Below are 22527 nucleotides of genomic sequence, written 5' to 3'. Positions count from 1 at the left end.
TGCAATCACCACTGTGACCTCATTGCTCATGTAAAATAACAAAGCCTACTTGAATCAGACGAGTATCTCATTGAAAACCATGTACGTACATTAGGAATGTGCGGGAGAATGTGATGGCAGAGTTAAAGAAAAAAATCCCTATTTAAATTTAATTCAGTTTACAATATAATGAAAGACAATTCAAAACAAATGAGAAAACCTCCTTCAGTCATTCATCTGAAGCTGTTTAATAAACGCCTACTATTCATGGGATTTCCTCTTCCTGTTTGGCTCATCTCCAGTCTTGTGGTGCTAAGTTCTTTACTGATTGTGCAAAAACACATGCAGTATATCGTGTGCTTAGATTTGTTTGCCGTCTTTTATATATATATATATAAAAGCAGCTGTCATCAGTTTGTTAAAATCTCTAACTGTATATTCACTTTCAGGTGTGGTGTGATTTTAAGTTATATCAATATACAGCAGTTTTAATGTTGTGGCAGTCAGGGGGCACTGACTGGTCTGTGCTGACCTGTATTGGTATATACTTGGACTCCAGCATGATACACGCATAAAGTTGATGACGAAAGTGTTTCACCGCTCTCCTGTGTCGTACCATGTATGTGAAGCAGTCTGAAGACTTTGTTCTGCTAATGTCTGGTTGTTTTGTCCTTCTGAGCAACAGGCCTCTGCCTCAGTGTGTTGGTGGGTTTGACATGTGCAGTGATGCTGTGTTACTTATTCAGGTTATCCAGAAACATATAGTGACTGTATTTGTTCTGTTGCTATTTCTGTCCTTCTTCTCTTGGAGAAGCTCTCCTATGCATCGTTTTGTGGATTTGACAAAGGTCCAGTTTGAGTAGCCACAGGTTTTGAGTGCTGCGTTGATGTGTTTGTGTTTTTTCTGAGCATTTTTTCTAGGGTCTAGGCCACTTTTTGTTCCAGTGGGTGGTAAGAGTCAAAGAGTCAATATTGGTCTAGGTATGTGGGTTTCCTGTTAACTTCAGTGTTGATGCTTCTGTCTTCGATGTGTACTTCACAATCCTGGAAGGCCAGACACTTTCGTCTAGCATCCTTCATGGTTTACTATCCACAGCACTGATATGTTTGGTATAAGTTCCCACCTCATGTGTTTAAGCTGCATCATTGAGGTATACAGGAAACCCACAAAGACAGACCAATATTTACTTTTTTCCTCTCACCACCCACTGGAGCACAAACTGAGAGTGACCAGAACCCCACAACAGCGGGCGGAAAACTTTCCCATGAAGCCCGAGGAGAAGGAGAAACAACACAAACACATCAAGAAAGCATTCAGAACCCTGTGGCTAACCAAATACACAAAAAGATCCAGTAGGAGCACTTCCACTACAGACTGAGAAGAAAAGAACAACAAACAGAACCTAAAAAGCTGCAGAAACCTGAAAAGCATAGCAAGCCAAGCAACACAGAAGAAGACTGTCCATCCCACAGATAAAAAAAAGCAATGTAGCATATGCTGTTGAATGCAGTCCTCACTGCACTGAGCAGTACAGCATCACAAACACATGGCACAACACAGCAGAACCAGATCCTCAGGACAAGCTCAAAGCCCGTGTCCCATCTGAGGCTCTCGTGCACTTTTATTTTGTAGTAATTCTCATTTCAAAGCCACTTACCTTAATCTTAGTTGTCCAGCCAGTATAATGTGAAACTGCAAAATGACTCCTTCAGTAGCAGTTTACAGGTATGTTTTTTAATTACAGCTTTTACAATCATTATCATTATTGTTATCATATTATATTCAATTATCATCACTACTCTCCAGTAATATGAATTTAAATAATCACACAGTTTGTTTTTGTTTTTTTTGTAATGTACACATACAAGTAGCATATCTTAAATGTCCATAATTTAAAACATATTTCCTTTTCCACTCTAAAATGAAATTACAGTCAGTCTTAAAACTAAGTATGAAATGAACGTACAGTTTAATACACACATACATACTGTACATACATACATACATACATACAATAGCAGTTGTCATAAAAAATGATAAAAATAAAATACACACATTTTACAAAGTCCTGACTCAAGCTTTCACATCGTTAGATGATTGATTTCATGACGTTCACTGTAAAATGGCTGATTTTGGCATGCACATTAACACAAATGCTTAGCCTTTTTTTTCCCAGTTTGGAAAGGATTTTGACATGAAGCACTTTGCTAATTATTTCATTGTCTGACCTTTTCGCATTTGTGCATCTCATGTTTGTTATGGCTTAAGAACATACGTTTCATTTCCCCTTTATACATGTACATTCTCCCTTTAAACCTCCCTCTCCGCAGACTCTACTGTGTTGTAATGTTACTAGGCAAAGTATGTTCTACTGTCAGTCTATTATAGTGAGAACACCTGAAAACACGTGTCAGGGTGTCTGAACAAGAACGCATTCTCCAATTTAAAAAGTATAAAGTTATTGTGTCAATATTGCCATCTCACACTCATAAACAGAAGATGAATTCACAATAGGCGATGGTCACTTTCTACAGGCCACTTTCTACATAGTCAAACAGCATCATGCCACAACTATGGATTAAGATGGAAAGAGAGATAGAGAAAGAGAGAAACAGATGGATAAACAGACATTCACTCATTATTTTATAATCTTTTGCAGAAGTCATTCACTCAGTGTCTTTGATTTTTCGAGGCGTCTGGCTTGAATGATTCTAGTGTCCATTTTTGATTTGGATCCTCAGTTTTTTTTTTTCTTCAAAAATATGTTTTTTCCTTGGGTTAGGGTTAGGATGGAGACGGGAGGGGGCGGGCAGGTCTGCAAAGTGGAATAAAACACACTTGAAGAACTGGAATAGCTGCTGCTGCTGCTGACAGGTAATGTTTGATTTGGTGTTCACATAAGCTATTTTTACCCACTGCGTCAGTGAGGGTGCTTTTCTCACCTGGTGTGCTTATCTTTTAGCAGGAATATGTCCTCACAGACCCCGACTCTCCTCTTGGACCAGAGTTCACTGATGGAGAGAAGAAGGTAATTAGTAAATATACTTTATATTGATGTGGTCCTGTGACATAAACAGGATCAAATTAGCACAGTTGTTCGACTGGAAACTGAATTTCCAGTCGAGTTGTGAATCCAAAATGCTTCTTCAGTGCTGATACTTGATTCTAAAAGGTGGTGAAAGGCTCAGTGGGGAAGATAATTTAGGTTTGCATAAGAGGACAGGAAAAGAAGAGACACTGCTCTACTTTTGGCTAAATTCTTTCAGCAGAAATAAGAACTGGCTACTACTTTAAACATTACACAGTTGGAAATGGAGAATTACGCGGACATTTTAACACAACTCTAGTGTATGTATTGTAAACATGAAACTAAAGCCTTAGGCTGCCTCTGTCCAAACATAACAAAATCATCTTTAACACTCACTAATTAACATGTTTAGGTCTCACTTTTTAAGCAGAAGAACTGAAATGAACATTGCGACACGTCTCCATGTTATGTTATATATCAGCTTTACATTACAAGGCCAGAGCAGGTGACTAGTACCATCTCTTTTCAAAGGGAAACTCATCAGAATTTCTCAAAAGGTGCCACTTTTTAGTAATTAAACTTGAATGAGGTTCTTGAATATGACCAGAGAAGGCGGATGGAGCATAAAGGGGGGTCATCCATGTCAAACTGGAATTACAATCACTTAAGATAGGAGACCACACTTATCACCATCTTACAATGAAGTCCTGGCATCCCTTCAGCAATACTGACTCATGTGACCCTTAACTCATATTTCACGTCAACCACTCTCAAGGTGTTAACAACTACATGATTGCACAGAGGTTAAATGCTGCTACCTGTGACTCCCCATCAGTCAGTTTCATTTGACAGGCACTATTTCTTCTGGAGCATCAAGCAAGTCCAGTAACCACAGACACTATCACCACAGACAATATCAGCATACTGTAGTCATGTCTGACTGGTAGTGTAATCATGACTTGTTTAGCAGTGCTTCTGTTCACATGTGCCTGGCTGTGTTACTGTCACGCTCTCTGAGCCACCGTTACCTTCGCTCTGAACTTTTCTCAGGGTGACAGAGGGGGTAGAGATGGCGGAGGCACGGAAGTTGGCAGGTAATGTTTCCGAGGAGTCGGAGGTCACGCTACGGAGGTCCTTCTCTCTGAACATCTTCCTCCATGATGGTGACCGTGTAAATGTTTTTGTGCCATCCTGTAAGAGGCCATCAAATAAAATTAGTGACTACAACATTATTTCGGGGTCTTATTCATTATGCCTTAGCGGGGTTTAACAAAGTAGTGTTTGACAAAGCAGGATTTGTTGTGACAATGTACCACCGTTGCATGGTTTTTAGTCCTACACACTGTAACTAAGCAATTAGCACTGGTGTAAACACAGCTGAACCACTTTGGCTTGCCAACAATTTGGCAGCAGTGGTACATGCACTGATACCAAAAAGGCTCTGTTTATAAGGAAGAGGGATATTTCAGTCTGCTATTTTCATTGCTGAAAGGAAATCATCCTGTTGTGACACACATTTAACAAAGGGCAAATACTCTAAAGTTTGGATCAAAGGCCCTATTGTCAAGTAAAATAGTTTTAGTCATTTTGGTTACAATTAACACACACCCCCGCCTCCTGGCCGGAGTGATTATCTAGACTGATTTTCTACTGACAGTCTCGTTTGTCGTACCTCATCTGGCCTCCTCTCTGTTCCCATGGAGATGAGAGCATTGTACTCCTTCTCTAGGAGCTGCCGCGCCTGCAAAAGAGAGATGAACACAGTTTTAAGATCTTAATTAAGATCATTTAACAGGTGAAGATTAGGATTATCTTGGCAGTAAGCAAACTAGCAGATGTTGTAATGTGAATTTCTGCTCTGAGATAAGGGGATGTTTTTTTCTGCGTTCTCCAGGCTGACGGTAACACAAGTGTTTTACCTGTGTGTTCTGATTGGGTATCTGAAGGAGAAGTGCCAAGTCAGTATAGTCAAAGGTGTCATCTAGTGCCAGGAGGGCGCCATGCACCCCACTTTCAAGTAAGTTGTCAGCAAACTCTTTCAGACCGATTGACTGCACCCAACACATCACTCGCTCGTTGGACCACACCATCACATCTGCGGAGAAGGACACCGAATGACAGTTATTGCCACACTACAGTATGGGCCCAGAAATATGTATAACATGCCCTGACATCATCATTTGAAGAAGACCATTAGCAGGGCTCACCTTGGTTCTGATGCTGGCTCTCTTCCCTTCTTCTCTCCAGCTCCTTCCTGTCATAGTTCAAGCGCTTCAAGCACATGATACCATAGTGAAGACTCACCCTGTAAGTGAGAGGACGCACTGCTCAATACACCTAAGAAATGGTTGCAACCACATCACAGATAACCCATGAATCCTTCTTTCATACCTGTGGAAGCTGTCCACCATTTTCAGCTGACCCCTCAGCTCTTTCTTGGTGAGGTGATCGAGCATGCGGGCATCCACCAATGATTCCATGAAGTAAGAGCGATACTGGGGCAGACCCAGGCTGGGCAACCATTCATTCCCAACCCACTCGTGGTTCATGTCTCCATAGGCCAGAATCTGGAGGATGGTGCATGACAAACCAGCTAAAGTATAAAACTATCTAAATTTGTGGTTTACTTTACTAAAAGTAAAGTAGAAATAATAAAATATCTGGGATAAAGATGCTCAGAACCTCCTTTGGTTGTGCCAAATAATGCATCACCAGTATGGATGGAAATTGGAAATTGCAGATAGTACCATTCATAATCTCTATATGTAAGAGACTGGAATTTAGAGTTGTGATAGATTAATAGTTTTATAACAAGGAACTCGTTGTAAATGGTTTATTAGATGTATCATATCAATAACATAAAGACTCACAGCTCAGTCATGTATGTTTGTGATTAAAAACATCATGTGGTTTTAATATCATCTATTCTGAGCAGGAAATCTATTTCCCTCTTCTCATCGAGTAAAAGCCCTTCGGTAAAAATAACGTGTTATGCTGTAGTATGTGAACAGCCAGAAACTCACCTGATCCCAGCTGAACTCCTTCTGCTCCTTGTGGTTCAGGCAAAGAATTGAAAGAGAAAGATGGACAGAGAGTTGCAAAGACGGGGAAAGATCGGGGTGGGGGAGTGTGTGTTTGTGTGTGTGTTATGGTGAATCAGTGTCAGGGCAGTACGGCGAGGAGGAAGGCAGAGGGAGGAGAAGTTTTGTTAGTGAGAGAATTAGTTGGAAAAACACTTTATCAAAACAGCAAGGAATAGCAAGGGAAGGATGTAGCCAAACATGCCTAATCAAAGACAAAGAAGAAGAAAAAAGCTTATCAATATGAGAATTTTTAATATTGTGTTTACTCTGCTACTGGAGTTTGTATCAGAGATCATATTATTATTATTATTATTATTATTATTATTATTATTATTATTATTATTATTATTATTATCAGTAAGACAGTAAGCAACAGTAAGTCAATGCCTAAAATAAAGAATGCTCTTTACATTTGTTCTGTAATTTAATGTTCAATCTTACTGGCTTTGTGGCAGCAGTGAGAGATTCCATCTCAGCATGTGTCATCCAAATATTACTGGTTGACTGAAATAACAGTAAACAAATACAAAATCAGTCTCCTTTCTTGACATGAATGTAGGAATTAGTTAAAGCCCCAGCTGTGTAGACATGAGGCTTGCACACTAATGTTTAGTGTTGCATCATGAGTCTTACAGAGCGAGTGCTTGCAGGTGCAGAAGGACTTGTAAGCGACACCATTTCCTGGATGGCCAGCCGGAGTTTGAGCCTGTGCAGAGGGTTGCTGATGCCAATCTCTCTCTGGATCTCTGTGTCCGACAGGTTAGCCATAATGGCGCCACTCTTCACGTTGGCGCGACACGCTGCCACATACCATGCGGGCATCCCAACCCACAGCTAGATAAAAAGAGAGAAGGAGACTTTTCACGATGATGCTGACAAAATCATGTGACAAACCTGACACTATAGTGAGTACTATGATTAGTGTTTGAAACATATATTAACTCTCATGTGATATTATCTCAGACTATCTACAAACTGAACTGCATTGATCCTCCTATTGAAAAGGACAAAGTGTGTGCCACGACGAACCTCGAGCCATGTAACAACAGTGGGTCCATCCCATGAGGCGAAAGGCAGACCCTGGCGACAGGCTTCCTCTAACAGGTCATGCCTGGCAGGGAGAGTGGAAAAAAGAAGTTTGATGGAGATTCATTTCTTAATATCCCACCTTACCGCTGTCTATTATAAATAGATAATCCCACTGAACTTGAGGTGTTAAATACCATGACATTTGTTTTTTGAAGTGTCACCCAGGCCTTGTTAGTGTTAAGCTCTACCAGTATCACCTGTTAGTTCAATTTACTACAACACTGCACCCTACAGTAGGCTTTAAACTTTTCTGTATAGCATGACGACTGATCTCACTTCTTTTTGCTGCGCCGGTCTTTTTCCACTGTTCCTGTCCCAAGTTTAGCCAGACCCAGTGGGTCAGCTGAACCCAGGTCATCAGAGGGTGTGGAGGCTGAAAAAGTCAAATGTCAAAAATCAAGCATGTTTCATGGATCCACTTCATGGCTGCTAACAGTCTGACTACCATAAAATAAACAATTGAGTTCGATGATAGCAACAGTATATTCACAGACCTAGAGAGGCAGATTCACGCCCAGGTGCACCAATTCTCCCCTTTTCCTTTTTACCGAAGAGACGACCAATGGATGACTTAATGCTTTTCTTTTTGCTGGCTTTGTGGAGGGAATCCTGGCTTGCAGTGGTGGCTCCATCAGCAGAGAGACTAGACAGACAGAGGAAGAATGGCTGAACATTAAAACCAACAAACTGTATTTGAAGCCAAATGAACTCTTTACAGTATGAGAAACTCTTATACCTGCGAAATTCACGATGGTCATCAAGGCCGGCCCCAGGGTGAGTGTGTGTCATTCGATCCAATCGTAGCGCTCGAGGTACAGGAGGAGGGGTGGAGTCAATCAGGGCAAGCGCTCTGCATTCTTCACCATCTTTACTATTCTGCATGTTGGAAAGATTCAACAGATTTACATACTACACTTCAACCAAACTTGAATTTGTGATTGGTCTGAAATAATTATTTAAAGTATTTAATGTATAGTCTAAATCACAGCACCTGTCTGTCAGTCTCTCTGGCAGGTGAATGTGGCAGGCGTGGGGTGGAATGTCCAGAACTTGGTGGCGAGGGAGACGCCAACGTGGAGGAGGTGATGGAGGGAGTCATGTAACCCCTTCCAACGCTGTCTCGTCCTCCCAATGAGGAGGGTGGTAGAGGTGGGGCATCAAGGGCTACGCTGCTCACCCGGCTCTCGATCTCCTCTGCCCTCAGCTCTGTGCTCTCCTTCTCCTCCTGAATCAGCCTGAGAAAATTAGACAAGACCAGAGAAGAAAAAAAAAGTTTAAACTTGAGCTACATGAACAAACTTTGATTTGTAGTTCTATAATGGAGACCAGCGTACTTAATCTCCTTGTTAATCGCCTCCAATTGTTCCTGCAGCATGATGGCCAATGTCTGCACATCTGTCTGCCCGCTGGGAGAGAGAAGCTCAGATCCAAACAGAGTCTCCCTGTCGTCTTCATCATCAGAGCAGCCTCCTTCCACACCTCCTTCAAATCCAGGACCCAGCATAGTACCACTGTCCCACTCTCCATACTGGAAAAGAGGGAGAAATGGTGGTAAGGGTGAATAGAACTGCCATAAAACATCATGATCACAGACAATAACTCAGCTTTTCTTTAACACCTTGTTACTGTCATCTCTAGGAGCACCCCACCGGCCGCGGTGCGTCCTCCTGACCACTACCCCACTAGAGGAGCTCCCATAGCCAGCCGGGAGTGAGCCTCCACCCTGGGGATACCGCAGTTCGGAGGCACTCCCTGGAAGGGATCTTCGAAAAAGGGTGGAGGGAAGTGAGCTGACGCTGCCCGCCCTACGGTGAGATCCAGAATTCATTTGTTATGCCACAGTACTTGTAAATGACATCCACAGCCATGTGAAAGAAGACATCAATATGAATTAGGAATATAATGTGCGTCAAATGCACATTTGTCTGCTAGAACAACACCCCCTAGGTACAGTACATTTATGCTCAAGCAGTACGCATAAGGGACAAACTGTATTGTGTAAATAAAGGTGCTTTAAGTTTCATTGTGGCTAACCTGGAATAAGAAGAGCCAGGTCTGCCTCTCAGCTGATCCAGCTCCAGTTGGATTCTCTCCAGCTCAGCAAGGAGCTGCTCCTAAAGGAAGAAGGAGAAAGCTGTGAATCATCATGTCACTTGTTTGTAGGGATTGGGAACTGGGAATTTAATTTTTATTAACAATAAAGTTCAAGCCTATTAGAAAAACGCTCGATCACCCTTTTAGAATTTAATTTTCAGCAAAAATGTAAGAAAACGCTGATGAAGTTGAACAGATGAATGAATACCTTGTTGGCTAGAAGATCATCCTGGATTTTCTTCATGTTGGACAGTTCCTCTGAAAGAGCATTCTAGCAGAGGAGAAGATACGTAGTTTATTAACTAATGTTTAGTCGTTGTTTAGTCACTCTGTCAGCCACTTACAGACTCTATTGCAGTCTCCTCCTTACCTTCTCCTCCAGTGCTGCCATCCTCTCTTTAAGGTGGAGCTGCAGTCTCTCATTGGACTCAGACAGCAGCTTGTCCACTGTGTCTGAGAGGCGTTTGTTGTGTTCATCATTCATCTTCTCCCGCTGCCTCGCCTGAAATGAAGCAAAGCCACAAGAGCGGTGCTCAAGACTGGGAAAACGGTTTTATTTCACTAATAAACGCGTAATGTGGAGCAAGACAGATGACATTACCCTCTGTAGCTCTTGGTTCTTCTCCTCGAGTTGCGCTTCCATTTGCCGTAGTCGCTCCTCAAAGTTTCCGTGACGCTCCTCTGCCTAATAACAGAGAACATTATGTCTCCAAATGCTTCAAAAGTTTATTAGAAATTTGTCCAATAAAAGTTTTAATTGTTTTATTCATAAACAGACATGATTATGTTATTATTTGGTACATTGTTGAAGCCCGATCCAATACATAAACAGTATTTTATTACCTTGTTAAGAGCAGCTACTCTTTGGGCAAGCTGGGCCTCGATCTCAGGCAATGTCTCAGCCCTTTGTAGGGTTTGCTGGAGCTTCTGCTTGGCTTCATCCAGACGCTCCTGTAGCTGTCTATTCTTCTCTTCACTCTGGACACACACATGAAAACACATAGACACTACATAGGAGCTGCAACCTGAGAAGGCAGGCTACACGTCTGCACAAATACATTGTATTGACAATAATTAAGACATTTCCTACTTGTCTGTACAGGGACTCCTTGCTGGCCAGCTCATTTTCCAGCTTGTCTTTGAGATCATGGAGAGAAGTCGCCTCCCGCTGGGCGCTGAGGTACCTGCAAGCACCAGAAAACAGCCATCAAATATGAAGTTGGTATGGAACAAACTTACATAAAACTGTATATATAATTGCATGTGTTTTGGTACATAAGAAGAAATAATGGCACAGGAACTAATTTAAACTTCTTCAAGAACAGTCACTTCAATACCCAACCAACCTCAGACAAAATAAAAGCTTTCTGTCTATATTTCACCTATAACTGACAACTACAAGACAATCACAGAACACCTCTTTCAATCTTTCAATGCCAGGAAGACAGCTTTTTGCTTCTCATGTACAAGAACGTAACGCAAACCTATCGTGTAGGACAACCTCACACTGTATAAAGAGGTGTCAGGACACGTTGCCGGCCAACAGGTGGTCCGTCTTCTATGTTAATTACAGACGATGTATGACTCTCTGGTTAATAAAAATGGTACAAATCTTCACCAAAACTAGGAATAGATTCCTCAAACACACCTGCGTTCAAGTGTTGTAATTCTTTCCTCCATGTCCTCCCTTTGGCAAAGTGCCTGAAGGAAACATCATTAAGATAGAATACAGTCAAAACATTTAACTTGTTATGTTAGACAACAACATAATAACTGATGGCCACATTAAAGATATTTAACTAGATGATAAGAATTAAAAATGTGTATGACCTACTTAAGCAAAACCTATAAATACTGCAGGAGGCTATTGCAAATGATTTGACATTGATTGTGTGATTCCCAGACACATTAATACTTCTACAACATATGACTGTTCAGTTTTACACTCGAAGGCCTCAGAGTTGAAAGAAAAGAAATCTCAGGGTTTTGGCCAGGAAGCGACAGATTGGCCCAACAGACCTCTTTCACTTCCCTTTGGAGCTTCTGATTGGCCTCCTCCGACTTCGTCACCTCCCTCCTGGCGGCTGCAAGCTGTTCCTCTATTTCCCCAACCTGACGTGACACCACAAAGGGACACGAGATGACACAGACTGAACCTACGTGAGTGAGTGTTAACAGCCACAGCACCAAGTGTAAATAGACATGACAGTGATAGGTTACAAATGTGTGTCTGGTCAATGTTAGACTGTGTGTAGCATCTACATCTAACACAGAATGTGTCTCTTTTTAGTTCAATGCTTCAACTTGACCAAAGTATTTTGTCACTTAGTCATCTTCACAATATATTTGACCCATTACACAAGATTTTGTTTTGCACTGCTGCTAGGATCAAATTCAAATGGCATGTTATTAATCAGTGCACAGCAGAACTTTCTTTTCAAATCTGTTGCAATAATCTAAGAGGCCACAAGAGGGGAGATAGGGACCTGTAGAAGTCCTCCCATAAATGCTAAATAAATACCTAAAAATATGGCTGTGTATGCTTGAGGAATAGTTTGGCACTATGTATTGGAGGTAAACAGAAGCATTTAGTGCTAAATTAAAATAACAGAAACACTGATTAACTGATGTAGTACGACATAGCATGTGCTTTTGCTCCTTATTGACTACATACAATCCAAGATCTATCCCTTAACTTCACTGGCACTAAGCGAGATCCCTAAATTAACTTTGGTTATCTTGAAACAGTCTTGTGTGTACTATATGTGTACCATAGGATTATTGTAGGCAGAATGCTAAAGTCGAGCATGGCTACGAGCTGACAAGTAGTGTCAAATTATTTTTGTATATTTCCAGTTTTAAATGTGTGTGACAACAGTATGTGAACCTGTGTCTTCAGAAATTGCGCTTATTTCCTGACTTAACTAAAATTCCTCCTTACTTAACAGCTTCAACTCAGAGATGCTGGTTTGCTTCCTTGCCTGAACTGCATCCATAGAATCATGACCTCGACCTGGCCAAAACATTACATTTCATCTGCTTTGTCTTTATTTCTTAGTAGAACGAGTCACGCATTTAGGAATCACTGTCTTTCTGCATCTATTGAGCTTAAGTTCACAGATACCTCGGCATGTTCATGCAATATTTGTACAACTCAGGAAAACTGAGTAGCCAAACCATGAGACTGCGACCACCACGTTTCACAGGTGGTAAAAGGCTCTCATGCTTGAGAGCAGTTTTTGGTTGTTGCCACACATAAATATCATTCAAGAAAAAGGTCTATTTTGGTCCCATGCATCCACAGAACATGCTTTCAGCAACCTTCTGGCTTATCCATGAACCTTGGGCAAATATTCCACAAGCAGCAATGTTATTTTGGAGGGTAGTGACTTCCTTCCTTGTTTTACTAAACAACATATGTAAAAATAAGATTATTTTTAGCAATGATATGATAAAGCTTCTGATGACATACTTTAGAAGTTTCACATCAGTTTCACACTGAGCAACGCAATGTTCTGCAGAATTAATGAAAGGTTTTGCTTATTTCCCTTGAGGTATAACTCCAAATTTGAATCAAAATGTGATGAGAGTTGTGAGGCTGTTTGTTAAAGCTTCAAGTGACTGTCATTCAGATCTGATCAAACCATACCACGATGAAGCAGATTAGCTGAGTTTGGACTCCTTATAAATTATATCTGAGAACATTTCTATTTAAACTTTAACTTTGTTTGGTTATTTTGTGGCTGTCTCATGTTATTGATGGAAATTTTTCAGCAGCTGTGACCGTGATTTGACATTTAACTACGGTTAACACTTCCTTGCTTTTTAAAAACCTCTTTGCATGATCGCCCATACTCACCTGCCGGCACATGAGGGCTAGTCTCTCCCTCAGCTGGGAGAGTTCGGCCCTCTGTCGCTCTATCTCTCCTTCTCTCTGTCTATCCAGCTCGCCATCCTCCAGGCTCGAGGATGGACCATTGGGTAGTCGCTGAAATGATGACAACACAGAGAAACATGAGAGTGATAAAGAAAAATACTCAGTTAGAATCAGTTACATTTCAATGAGCTATAGTTTAGACACAGTCACACTGATATGTCACGGTACCCATACATCTAATGTCTACTGACTTTCTGGATACTAACACATAGTGTGCACAAAAACAACTGGAACCAACGTGCATAAAACCCTCCCTTACATCTTTCCCGCCGTCCACCCCTTGTTGACGTCTTTTAATTTGGTCTCTTAAAGAGATTACCTGGAGAGAGGGAGACACAATGGGCAAACGATACAAATGAATTCTGTGTTTTTTCACACCAACATCAAGTGTCCTAGAGACACAGAAAACCACTCGCATTAGACTTTACCTCTTGAGAAGATGCTGCAAGTTGATCTTCCAACATGGACACTCTCTCAAGGGCCACACGAAGCCTCTCTCGTACCTGTCGGGTGAAAGCAACAGGAAGCAATGTGAGTTGACTGACCAACGATAAGATTTGAGCTACATTTGTGCTAATATGGATTTTCTTTTTTGTTCTCTTCAAATAAATCTTGTTCAGGAGAGGTCAAGCCACTCACGTCACTATGACATGATTTCTGCAGGAATGGTGCATCAGGTAACTGAACAGTTTTGACATTCAAGTAAACCCACACTAGCATTTAAGGGGAAATCATCGTCATGTTTTTTAATTAGCTGGTATGTTCAAATCTCTATTGAACTTTTAAACTGTCAACTCAGTTGATTAGCAAGAGTGTAAAATAGGGAACTTCTATCAGGTAGCTGACTATTTGCAGATACCTCGTAGAGATGCTTTGATCACAAATAGCCCATACAGACACAAGGATTTGCTCTTCATCTGCCCCACTGTTAGTTTTTAAATAATGCCTGTATATATAATGACTTCAAGTGGTGCTGTGTATGCGGACCGACTGCCTTAAAAGAATAGCCATGTGTCCATGATTGTGGGGGGACATGAGATGTTTTGTATTAAATTGATTTTAATATTATTCTGTATGCACATTAGGATGAGATCTTTGGCTTTGTAAACAGGAGGAATAATTACCAGCTAGTCTCTAACTTTGTCCTTCTACTGGTTGATGATAAGTTAGATTTTTTTAAAAGAGAAAATGTCTGTAGCGCTGTTGGGATTAAAAGTAAAGGACATTCATTTTACTTTTATGTACAAAATTTCTCTTTTAGGCTTTTCATCATTAATTTGACCCACCTTCTCATCTAGGGCCTTGTGGTGCTCAAACAGAGACTTCAAGGCCTTGAGGACTTCAACCTCACTGGAGACCCCTGCAGGGGACTGGGCTTGTCTTTTCACCACTGTCATCCTCAGACTTCGCTCATGGCGAGACACCAGACACTCCAAATGCTCCAGCAACAACTACAGGAGAGAATGGGTGGAGGGACAAGGGGATGTCGCAGGAGAACGCAAAGGGGGTAACACACAAAAGATATAGAGAGATAGACAGATATAGAGCAGGGTAGGGGATGGGAGAGGGAAAGCGAAACAGAGAAGACTCAGACAGGATGCAGAGGAGTGAAGGGTTTTAAGAATGATGAGAACAAATTGGTTGGTGAGATGCCGGATAGCAGAAAGGGACAAGGAATGAGTGGGAGAGATGAGGAAAGCAGATACGGACAAAAAAGAGAGTCACGAAGAGAAAATAGAGGAGAAAAGAAGAGAAGGAGCAAAAGAGAAGCAAATCAAACAGTGTCACACCCACACACCCACAATGGGTGAGGAAGATAACACAGAGGCTGTTACAGTGCTAATAAGCAAAATGGCCGCTAAACATCTTACACGTGTGTTGTTTCTCTCTGCCTTGAGCTCAGCGATCTCCTCCTCTCTCTCCAGAAGCTGCTCCCGGCAAACGTTCAGCTCTTTAGTCAACACAGCAAACTCCTGTGGAACACACAAGCTGCGTTCACGGGCAAAGAAAACAAACGGCTTCAATGTATGGTTTTAATAGTTTAAGTGGTCTCGGCACAGACACTCGAGCTGCAATGAGAAGAAAGGACGAAACAATAATTCAGGCCGCATGTAGCCAAATAAAATAGAAATAGAATTGGCTGCTCCCTCCACGTACACACATATAAATATGCACACAAAATGCTAAAAATATACACAACCCTCCAGATGCTCATTTTGTGAAACACCTGAGAACATGAATGTGGGGAGACGTACATGATGTGAACCTACACAATAATCATGTAAATCACTGACACAGTTTCCACCACCACTCTGTCTTACTCATCCTCCTCTGTGAACTTGCATTCACGGACGGATTACATCACGCTGTTACACAATAGCTCTGCGCTGGGATGCACAAACGAGACCCCAAAAAACAGAGCATCGATATGTCATTTACGACATCGCTGGGAATACGTGTGCAACTCGTGTGCACAGTGCAAGTGAAAACGAAGAGTGCATGCTTTGCTTTCAACTGAAAACACACTGTAAACCAAACGCACAGAATCCACGGAGAATGATTTCTTTATGTCTCCCTAAAAAAAAAAAAAAAGGCTTCAGCTCAGAGGTAATTGCTGTTTATAATATATAATGTGCAGATGTTGACAGTCTGGATCAGCTGCTTTATTATTGAAAGACTGTTAAAAACAGACATGTAAATTGGGCCTGTGTTTGCAAGGACGGAAAAGAAAAAGAGCCAGAGAGAGAAATCTATACAGATGGTCACACAGTGGGTCCATTGGATGCTGCCCTTATGGGATTGTTTCTTGTTTGGATAGGGGTCAGCTTCTCAGTTGGCTTCCCTTGTCCCCTCATCTCATCTATTTTATCTCACTCTATGGGCTCCATTTGTTAATATGAATTTACAGTACTGCGTCGTGATGTAAATGGAAACTGACTTACACAAATATATGACTATGCATATGTAGATATGTAAATAGACTTAAAATGTGCTCCAACATAAATTTAGTCTATTAAGTGTCAGAAATGTAGTCAAAAAGTTTAACTAATGTATTAATTGTTTCAGCTCTGAAGGAGATACATCCTGTATTTAATTCTCCTTCAATAAGCTTTAGTTTAGTAGAAATCAGACAGAATGACGACTAGTGCTGCAAAGACAGTTATACTGTAGTACAGCCCTACTGAAAACTACTGTATATATACTATAAACACAACACATTTGGAGCTTGAGATATGTCCAAGGGAAAAAAGGTGCTCACGTTATAATTGTAGGTTAAAGTCTGTAAATTCTCATTACTTTTAACTCTACATCAGCAAACCAAAGAGAGTATTATTTTAAGTTAAGCTGAAGTCATTAACAACAGTGGTTTTCTAGCATCATTAATCACCAATAACAACATGGTCAATTAATGCAATAAAAATTAATTACACAATCAGGGGGAAACTGGGTATGCAACTTAGAAAAACAGTTGGAAGATAATGGTAGGAACGTAAACCCACTGCATTAGTAAGAACTGCATTAGTGAGGAAAACTGAGGATGGAAAAGGGGGAAGTATTTAACATCCACTCTCTAGTTGGGTTTCTCTGCATGAACTGTCATTGCAAATGCTCAGTGTCTCCTAATATTGCTTCACAATGACATACGCTCCGAGAAACACACACGCAATATACTTAACTAGACATGTGATTGTACAGAGGATAAACAATGTTACCTAAGTGTTGCTTTACACACTTGCATTGCCAAAGTACATACTTTTGTGTCAGAGACTGATTCCTCTGTATACAGATTATGAATACACACACCTCATTGAGGTAATGCAGGCCCCAGACCCTTCCACCAACCCCAGCCATCACTACTAAATGCCTAACTCTAAACTTTAACTCGACCTCAGCAAAAATGGAACCCTAACACTAAACCCTAATCATAGCCATCAATGTACTCATGACACTCATTATTGTACCTGTGGTAGAGCAATAGATAGCTGCCTCTGAAGTGACTCCTTTTCGTGGCCGAGCTCCCGGAGACGGAGCTGAGCGGTGCCCAGACTCTCCTGTGTCTCCCTCAGGTTCTCCAGCAGCCTCTCCCTCTCTGTCAGCATGTTGACCATTAGAGACTCCAGGTTGCCCGTGCTGCCCCCTTCGTCGCCACCACCTCTGGGCTCTCTCCCGCTGAAACCTCCTCCTCCCATAGCACCTCCAGGGCCTCCAACTCCTGCCCCAGCAGGTGAGGAGGGGCCTCCGCCAGTCCCACTTCGCCCATCCTCAGAAATGGTGGGCATCACCTCGCACATCATCATGAGACCGTGGCTTGTATATCAAGTTAATAGAGAAAACTAAGCAGAGGGATTGTGCATGCAAAATGTCTGTCTTCGTGGCTTTTTATGAGGTTGTACTAAAAGTTTGATGTACAAAATATAAATCTTTACTTTCAGTTTTCCAAAAATATCATTCCTTTGGTCATGTCTACACACCTTCCAGTTTTTATTGCCTTTATGTTTTTCCTCCAGCACTCACTTCTGTAAGTCTTTGCTCAGTTGTCTTCCATCACAAAGTCCCAACCTGGATGATAAGTGATCAGAATGCTTATGTGTTCCTCTGTTATGCAAGAAGTATCTGCGGGGAAGCCGTTCTGTGGGTGGCTAGGACTGGCGGAGGGTAAGGAAGGGAAGAGGGTTATGGGGAAGGGAGGGATGAAGGAGGGTTGATATTCCCGAATTGTGTCCACGAGGCAGAGCTCCTCACAATGCCAGGGGTAAGAGCTGAAAAAGAGAGCAAGCATCGTATTAGATCCCCCTCAATAAACTTCAGCTGCAAGCATCACACAGACAAATGGATATGTTTTAGTGATGCCAACTGATGGTATGCAAGTAGCATTTTGATAAAAATAAACAATATGTTGACTTAGGGCATAAAACATGATGATAGCATCCAATAGAATGATCAGCTCGTATGCTGCACGTCTTCTGTGAATCTTTAGAATCTCAATTTACAGTGAAATGAAATGAAGGATATGTTACAGTAGCATAAACACTGAGCCGTGAAACTTGAGAAACAATAAATCCTGAAATTTGTGATTCTTTGTAGATCGTGTTACATGCAAAGAAAGTCTGGTTGGCTAGTTACTCATTCACATTTGAATGCTAAGCTAACGACTAACTGACTATAGCTTTATTTTAATGGACAGAAACTAGAACGGCATGGTAACTATGCAACACAGCAAACATTTCAATATGTCAACAATATGTCTAACTATTACTTTAACATTTAAATCGCCATGATCCTGAAGAGATCAATGTGACTCAAGCGCTCATGAAAGCGTATTGCTACTCCACCAATATCCCTTAAATTATATTATTGTCATTATAGTTTGTCTGCCTTTCTTTAATTACCTTTTCTAGTAGTCAACAAGGCCTCTGTCTCAGCCTGCACACTGTCGGCCAGAATGCTATGGATCCATGCGATCTACATTATAATAGCGACTCGTGTCCCTCTCCCTTTTCCTACCATATTTTTCACTGTCTAGTCTACAATACTCCAGAGCTTGCACTGCCCTTTATACTTTTAAGTGGTTTGGACTGATTTAGTGCCCCATGCAGGCTTCTTTACGTCAGTGAGACTGGGCAGTGCACTAAAGATTTTCTCTGTCCAACCCAAATCATCTATTTTGTGAATCAAACATATTTAGCTCAAATGAGCCTCAGCAGCAGTGCAAATAATTCTTTGCCAGTGATCTTCTTCTTATTTTTATATGGACATCCAGGACCAAAGATTGGGGCTGCTAGCTGGTAATTGGAGACCTGATACAGCTTTGCATTAGTTGCTCGTGCTGGTGAGCTGGCCAGAGCACTCGGCATCCTCATTGTGTGTGCCACTAAAAAACAACTTCCTTCCTTTCCCGCTCCGCTGATGCATCACTGATGCAAGATTGAACTAACAATGACTGCATATTCTTAGTACAAAATGAAATCAGATTTAGGTGCAACCTTCAAATTCTTATTGAGGGTTGCATACTAAACTAAATTGTGTGGCCATCACATTATCCCCATTATTTAAGGAGCAGACTTGGAAAGGTTGGATGTCTTAAAGACATCATGAAATGTCAAGTGAACAGAATCTCATGGCGTGCATTATTTTTCAAAAGCATTCAGCACGTATTTAAGTCATTTGGTTTGCTACTGTAATTGAAATTCTTACATTTAGTTGTTTATCAGGATCTATAGTTTTATACAGAGCACATTATAGTTGTGGAACAAATCCACCCTAGACTGTTTGCAGGAGGTTCTTTTAGACCAAAGATCACAACAGCTTGTGATTGTTTCTTTCTGATTCAAACTACCCCAAATATGCTGCTGAAATTCATTTGAGTTGGTGCCTTGGACCTTGAAGCACCTTGAGATGCTCTTACTTAAGCATAGTATAACTTTCAACATGATCTTAGAGGTACTCTCATTATTACTAACAGTAGTAACAGGGTAATGTAATTACTGCAGAATACTGAAATCGCTGCACACTCACAGATACACTTCACTCTATTCCTCCTGTGTCATTCGATGAGCCTGTGCATGAGAAACAAAGGACTCCTGATTCAGTACAGGCAAACTGTGCAGCCTGCAGTTTTGACTCAAGCGTCAGTTGTGAGGTCACTGGGCTTCTGGACCAGTGAGTTTGTGTGTGTGTGTGTGTATGTATGTGTGTGTGTGTGGCATTGATGAAGACAACTAGAAAACAACACTGTGGACTTTCCACAGCATGACATCACAGCTTTATGAGGATTATTGAGACCCTAGCTTTGAATAATTGATGCTCTTACTGACATATAGCAGCGAGAACATGGGGACAGTGGTGATACCATTCCTCTATATTGCAGAGCTACATTATCACTGTGCTCGTTCATGTGACCACACTGAAAACCTCAAGCGCCTCAGTGTGTTGTCATATGATGATTACCCACATCATCAGCATCACCACCATCATCACAAACTGTCCCACTGCCCGGGCCTTCGAGTCGACAGTGGTCTTACAGTAAAATCCGAACAAATATGTGTGTGTGTGTGTGTGTGTGAGAGAGAGAGAGAGAGAGAAGAGCAAGAACAGCTCTCCTCCACTAGACACTGGGGCGGGGAGGGGGGGTTTGCAAGCCCCCGGCAGAAAGATCTAAAGAAAACAGGGGTCTCCACGATGGGTTTAAGCTGCAAATAAATAAAGAAATGGTGCACGTCGGATGAAGTTTTTGGATTTCAATAGAAGACACAGACTATAGCGACCACAATGAGCGCGCCTCTCCCCTCCTCCTCCTCCTCCTCCTCCTGGTCCCTCCATACCATGTAACCGTACCCCCCCCGGGTAAGAAACGCATCATTGAAATCGATAAGTGATTGTCGGCAGCTGGGTGGAGGGAATGAAAGCACCAGGATCCAGACTAACACACTTTTATTTGCACTGGCATGCACGCTGCATACAGGGCTAATGGGAAAATGACGAGGCTCTCCGGATGACAGCTCGACTGGTCTGTGGCTACCTCCATTTCTGGACGCACGGGAGGAAAAGACCGCTCGATGATAGCCACACGGGGCTCACACCCGCACGCACGGACGCACGGACGCACGCCGAGATCTACATTCTTATAGTAGAAAGCTTGGCAGCTGGGCACTGGAGTGATCTCACATCGGTGTTAAAATCCCAATCAGAGCAAACGAGAAGAAGATGTACATCCACGTCTGCTCTTTAGATGATCCAGGTCGACAGAGGGTGCTGAGCAGCATCACGTCAGGAGGATGGCCCAAAAAAAAAAAAAAAATGCACATCGCACATTTTCAGTAATGGGCTTGCCTTCCCCAGACATTATAGAATAATAAGCCACTCCACAGGCCCTGTGTGTGACTGCCGTGCCACAAACTGGGAGGCTCGACCACAAAGCTCCCAACAAAGAGCTTAGTTGCAGCCATGAATAATTCCAAGCAACACATAGTGGGCCAATATTCAGTGAAATCTTACAATGCACCCCCCCCCCCCCACACACACACACACACACCACCCCCCACCCTCCCTCTCTCTTTCTCTCAAGTAGCTATCACCTCACCTAACTGTATGCAAACGGGAGCGAGCAAGCGCGCCCTAAATAAATCGTGCCGTGCGCTGCCAACACACCTGTCAATGCCTGACACCGACATAGGCACCAAGCCCTGCATCTGATGTAAGCCTATTTGTTTCTATTCAGATAGTACCCCCTCCCTCTCCTTCCACACACACACACACACACACACACACACACGCAAACACATATGCACATACACTACCACCCCCTTACAATTCTCAACACAATGTTAGGTAGTCTTCTTGTTATCACGCACGCACGCATGCATTTTTTTTTTTTTTTTTTTTTTTTTGCCCACAGCAGTGCATGCACATTTGTCTGCGTTTTCCTTATGAACATCAGCATCTCTCCCTTTTTTTTCCAGTGGAAACTGGGTTGCGATGGGGCGGTGTGAAGTTGCATCCTTACCACAGTCATCGCAGGGAGCCTGTAGTGTCCATGTTTGACGTTAAATATTCCTTAGGTCCATCTCTGCCTCCTGCTTCCGCGCCCCTCATCCGAAACCGGTGCAAACCTTACTGTATGTGTTCCCTTTTCCTGCCTCTCGTTTCCACATGTAAACGGCGAGGAGGGGGACGCGGAGAGAGACGATACGCCACCTTACCACCGACTCCCCCTCTGTCGGATTTGAAGGTAATGGGTCTTAAAGAAACATTCTCGCAGCATTCTCCGCATCTCTGTGATTTACGCGCGCGGCACGCACTCTCGGGCACTCGCAGGCCAATCAAACACCTGATTAATTATACAGCGCGTATGTATATCAGGCTCCGTGCGTAAAAACTCCTTCATATTGTTCCTATAGCTGCAGCTTGAGCCCAAACACACTCGTGTCAAACTGCATATATGATAAACAGCATTCAAGTTATTTTTTTAAATTTATATCTGTGGTGCATTCTTGCAGAATAGAGAGATGTGTGGGGTGATGCTCTAAAGGCCCAACGTCAGAACCATTAAAAAGCCATGTTAATATTAAACACAGATTTTTATCTGAGCTTTCACTGACAAAATAAGTCAATAATGTAACTTTATATAAAAAACATCACATACTTATATACTTATATATATGATAAATCATCACATTTATCCAGTTCCTCTGGATACAGTATGTTTGACATGAGTATCGATGGTCTTTTCACAAAACAAGATATTATTTAAACTGTTTTGAGGAATTTACTTACTGAAGTGTGAAAAGGAAAGCATGCCAATTCTATTTAGTCATGG

At 41.9% G+C, this 22527-nt stretch overlaps 1 protein-coding gene across 4 annotated transcripts; it reads right to left on the bottom strand.

Moving 5' to 3' along the window:
- Positions 1–1715: 1715 nt before the first annotated feature.
- LOC113155904 (liprin-alpha-3-like) lies at positions 1716–21917 on the bottom strand. 4 transcript variants are annotated; one of them, XM_026350642.1, is made up of 32 exons: positions 21715–21917; positions 17174–17971; positions 15083–15184; positions 14498–14662; positions 13640–13714; positions 13471–13530; positions 13134–13262; positions 11294–11386; positions 10923–10975; positions 10365–10458; positions 10118–10252; positions 9876–9959; positions 9645–9776; positions 9483–9545; positions 9215–9294; positions 8799–8985; positions 8515–8708; positions 8172–8415; positions 7917–8056; positions 7675–7823; positions 7457–7553; positions 7121–7202; positions 6725–6925; positions 6533–6595; positions 6032–6058; positions 5400–5575; positions 5216–5313; positions 4928–5103; positions 4681–4749; positions 4037–4199; positions 2923–2991; positions 1716–2795 (listed from the first exon to the last, which is right to left on the bottom strand). In XM_026350642.1, exons 2-31 carry the CDS (start codon positions 17507–17509, stop codon positions 2939–2941), a joined length of 3720 nt encoding a protein of 1239 aa, XP_026206427.1. In that variant the 5' UTR covers positions 17510–17971; positions 21715–21917; the 3' UTR covers positions 1716–2795; positions 2923–2938. The 4 variants fall into 4 exon arrangements, with proteins under 4 accessions (XP_026206427.1, XP_026206428.1, XP_026206429.1 ...); XM_026350643.1 differs by lacking the exon at positions 21715–21917 and adding an exon at positions 19728–19797; XM_026350644.1 differs by lacking the exon at positions 13471–13530.
- Positions 21918–22527: the final 610 nt, after the last annotated feature.

The sequence above is a fragment of the Anabas testudineus genome, chromosome 19 (genome assembly GCF_900324465.2).
Source record: "Anabas testudineus chromosome 19, fAnaTes1.2, whole genome shotgun sequence".
In the NCBI taxonomy this organism is placed as follows: domain Eukaryota; kingdom Metazoa; phylum Chordata; class Actinopteri; order Anabantiformes; family Anabantidae; genus Anabas; species Anabas testudineus.
The sequence above is the reverse complement of the archived record's forward strand: the minus strand, read 5'-3'. Positions and strand labels throughout refer to the sequence as shown.